Source organism: Bombus vosnesenskii, unplaced genomic scaffold (assembly GCF_011952255.1).
Source record: "Bombus vosnesenskii isolate JDL3184/JDL3185 unplaced genomic scaffold, Bvos_JDL3184-5_v1.1 scf7180000013285, whole genome shotgun sequence".
Taxonomy (NCBI): Eukaryota; Metazoa; Arthropoda; class Insecta; order Hymenoptera; family Apidae; genus Bombus; species Bombus vosnesenskii.
This window is the reverse complement of record NW_022882938.1, coordinates 4,400,189-4,404,256: the sequence shown is the minus strand read 5'-3', so window position 1 is coordinate 4,404,256 and position 4,068 is coordinate 4,400,189. Positions and strand designations below refer to the sequence as shown.

The window sequence follows — 4,068 nt, the reverse complement described above, 5'->3', positions numbered from 1 at the left end:
GTATCAACAGAGGCTGAGAGGAGTGGCTACCAAGCGAAGCGGAAGTGGAGGGTGATTCTGCGGGAGCTGCTGTGGTGGGGTGCACTCTGATAGGGGGTATTCTTGGTGGATTCTCCGTAAAGAAGATACGCTTGGGGACCACGATGGGGAGACGACGATCAGTCCTTCGAAAAGTATCGGACCGAAGATGGACATTGAACAGGGTTATGTTTGATTCTAATAAGGACAACGTTCGTCCGTATAATGAACGTGATGATGAAAGCGTGGAGCGTTTTCAATGGCGAAGAATCATCGTCGTTGATCCAGGTTGACGTTTTAGGAATGAGAGGAGAGAGCGATTTTCTCGCGAAAGGCCACGTCTGTAGAATGTATTTTAACACCGATCTTCTATAGAATAGTACTGGTCGAAGGATATGAATATGGGTCAGTTGTTACGCACCTTTTATGAAATGGCAATAAAACATACGCGACAAATGTGGAAGTGTAATGACGTTACGGCTAGAAATATCTAGGATGATTCAGTGATAATCGTAATCTTGACTAAACAATCTAGCAAAAAAGTGTTTATACCGTTTGATCGATAAAATGACGGGATTTTTTTGTCGAATGATGATCGAAGGACATCTATCGATCGATACTTCACGAACATGCGAATGTTTCGTTTTTCACCGCGAAGCGATGAAGAAAGGGGTGTCAGGTTGTTTGGAGACATCAATTCGCAAATGTCGATCAAGGTGACTATTAACGCAACTGAGTAATTCGAAGACCCATTCTTCCGGCAGCGGGATGAGGGAAGACAGGCCAGGGTCGTTTGGAAGATTCGGTTTAATGACACACGCCGTTCTTTAGCGGAGTATGTTTGTGGTTTGACCACGCCCAAACCTCCGTGAAGATTACACGAAATTACCCGATTTTTGGGAAAAAAGCCGACCTCGAGCCGCTCTTGAGACGGTTGATTTTATAGCAAGAATAAGGACTATTTTTCCTCTCGAGAGTGGCCTTGATACCAAAGACGAATTCTTCATGTTCTTCGTTGTTTATTTTCGGAAACATCGACGCTCGTGTTGAAACATCGACTCGTAAGGATTGATGGATTCGAAAGGATTGATGGGCTCGAAATTATATCATATGTTTTAAGTTTTCAACATTTTACTGGTCGTTGGTATCGTTTAATTGAAACAGCACCATTCACGGTGGAAGAGTCTGTTGCTTTCAGAGTTAATTCCCACGCGAACAACCGCGAGACGAGACAGGCTCGCGTCCTGATTGTAGACCCGTGTCCTTTTAAAGTTAAAGAGACGGTGAATGCCGCAGGAACCTAAGGGACATCGGTATATAAATCAACGTCTGTGTCGGTGCGAGTAAAAGAAAGAGAGAAAGAGGTAGACAACGAAGAGACGCGAGCCGCACACAGGAGAGTCGAGGCTCTCTCGGCTACTTATGCTAATGCCAGCAAATCAATTTATTTATATTTATTTATAGCATTCAAATGTTTCCTCGGGACCGAGCTGTATCTTGTTCCGTTCGCGGACCACCCGCAAAAGAGAATCAATTCTGTTACGGGCCACAGATAACTGTAGGGTTCCTCTATGAAGCAAGATAGAAATCGACACCATGTCGTCGAGATTTTGGGTATTTTTCAAGCCCAACTTGACCCGGAAGTGTGACGGTATGATTACATATTAAATCGAAATTTTTAAAAATAATAAAACTTCGAAAATTTGAGGGTTTAAATATTTGGAAATTTCAAGAATTCGAATGTTGATATTTGAAAATTCAGAAATTTGAGGATTGAAAAATCTGAAACATTGTAACTTCAGAAAATTAAAAATTGAAAATTGGCATGGATTTTTTATCATGTCTATATGTCGCGCGTATCTGAGATAAGAATAATCCTCAATGTTTGTTAAATATCAGAGGTTCATGTTCGGATAAATTGTGCATTACGAGGCTTTCAATTAACTGGTATGTTAATTGTTGTTTCGTGGTGCATTCTTTCGTGACTAGACTTGTGACTATTAAATTAAGACTGTATTTCTTCGAATGCCTCATATATCGGGCGCGGTCTCGACTCGGAACCTGGTCACGTGACCCGAAAGAAGACGAATTTGTTCGAACTGATCAGGTGCGTACAGACTACTGTAATTCCATTCATAACTTTCTTTATTTTTTGGAAATATATTAATGAATTACTCGTTATACCCATAAAAATTTGTATGTGACTAACATTTTGATATATTCTTCTGTTATACATAAAATTATACTAGACTCTTCGGTATGTAAGTTTGATTTAAAACAAAATTTATTCAATTGAAAATAAATTTGAGATTTATTCCTTTTCATTTACAATCGAACTATATAACATTTTTGATGATTCATTTGTAACTTGTAGAATATTTTCGAGTATCAGCACCAGCCCTGTTACGATATTAGTTCATTAGTGGCGTTGTCGTTGTCATATGTAGGCGTGTTCAGTTGGAGTTACTAATTATTACGACTTGACGTGAGTTTCAAAGTTCTCGTAAAGTGATCTTCAATATCTAAGAAAATGGCAAACAAAACAAGTTTTCATATTATATTATTAGTATTATTCGTTTTCTGTTGTATTCAGCAAGGTAAATATTGCTCTGTACAATGTATCGTTTAGTTTTCCTCCTTAACCTCAACATATTTGTAAGAGATAAATTATGAAAAACAGAAGCTTTATGCAATTTTTTTGTATTATTAAATTACCAGTTGTACAAAATATTCATCACTCTAATATATTACGTATATGCGTATAAATAAATAATATTTTATTACATTAAAACAATTTCGACAATTTCACTTTATAAACAGACGATAATAATTGCTACTGTATATTTTTACAGGATTATCTATCAAATGCTGGGTTTGCAGATCCGATTCTGATCCAAAATGTGCAGATCCATTTGATAATACCACTGTACCCATAACTGACTGTAAACAAGAACCTGACTTAGAGCATTTGCCAGGTGTAAGGCCTACCATGTGTCGTAAAATTCGTCAAAAAGGTGTGTTAATAACTCCAAATTTTTTCGTAGCAAAATAACCTTTTGCAGGAAATGTTATAAGTTAGATTTTATTTTTATTCTTAGTCAACGGTGTATGGAGATATTTTCGTAGTTGTGCGTATATGGGAGAACCAGGAATTGAGGGGGATGAAAGATTTTGCCTTATGAGGACAGGGACGTATAATATATTTATGGAATATTGTACTTGCAATAGCAAAGATGGCTGCAATGCAGCCTCGTACAATCACAAAAGCATATTTACTTCAATTATAGCTTTAGCAATTTCGTTAAGATATATACTTGTTTATACTTTATAGTGTTGGCCATGTCGACAGAGCTAACTAGACAATATATATTTGAACATATTTTTTTTACAACATAAAGATTCTCTTGTACTTACTAATGCAACATTCTTTTCAACAATCATATGATCTGAACTTCAGGGAAGTAGAATATTCCAGTTACAAATTAGATCATACTCACTCAAAAACCATTTTGTACCATTGAACAATTCTTTTTTATAAGTGTTTTAAAGTGCCTCTCTGTGCCTTACTACCTACCAAGATGATAATGAACAAGGTATTTTTAAGACAGTTTTTTAGTAATATAGAATATTGCAAAGATACATTTTTATCTTTTCTCAGAGTATTGCAATTTTTTAGAGAAATATATTTTTATTAATATAGTATAATTTTTAATCCAAGCACATATATGCTTGTATCATACTTACTGTTTAATTTAGACTTGGTTAGTACAAAAGATTGAACATTATACCAAACAAATGTATTGAATAGTGTTAATATTTAGCACAATATAAATAAGACTGTAAATTCTGTCTATTAGAAACTTATAAATTTAGTATTAGTATGATACGATTGGGCCTTTTTGTATTTTTGTATGCATTTTCTAGAAGTGGTTAACGTTGCCACAGAAATAAAGCTATGATTGCTTGCATAATATATCATTCCCTTATATATGTTTTGTACATGTGTATGATGAAAAAGAGAATGAATAAAGCGATATGGAAAACATTCCG

General features: G+C 35.7%; 1 protein-coding gene across 1 annotated transcript; it reads left to right on the top strand.

Moving 5' to 3' along the window:
* The first annotated feature begins 2,446 nt into the window (after positions 1-2,446).
* Positions 2,447-4,063, top strand: LOC117232151. Its single transcript, XM_033491341.1, has 3 exons — positions 2,447-2,615; positions 2,871-3,032; positions 3,117-4,063. Exons 1-3 carry the CDS (start codon positions 2,549-2,551, stop codon positions 3,347-3,349), a joined length of 462 nt encoding a protein of 153 aa, XP_033347232.1. The 5' UTR covers positions 2,447-2,548; the 3' UTR covers positions 3,350-4,063.
* Positions 4,064-4,068: the final 5 nt, after the last annotated feature.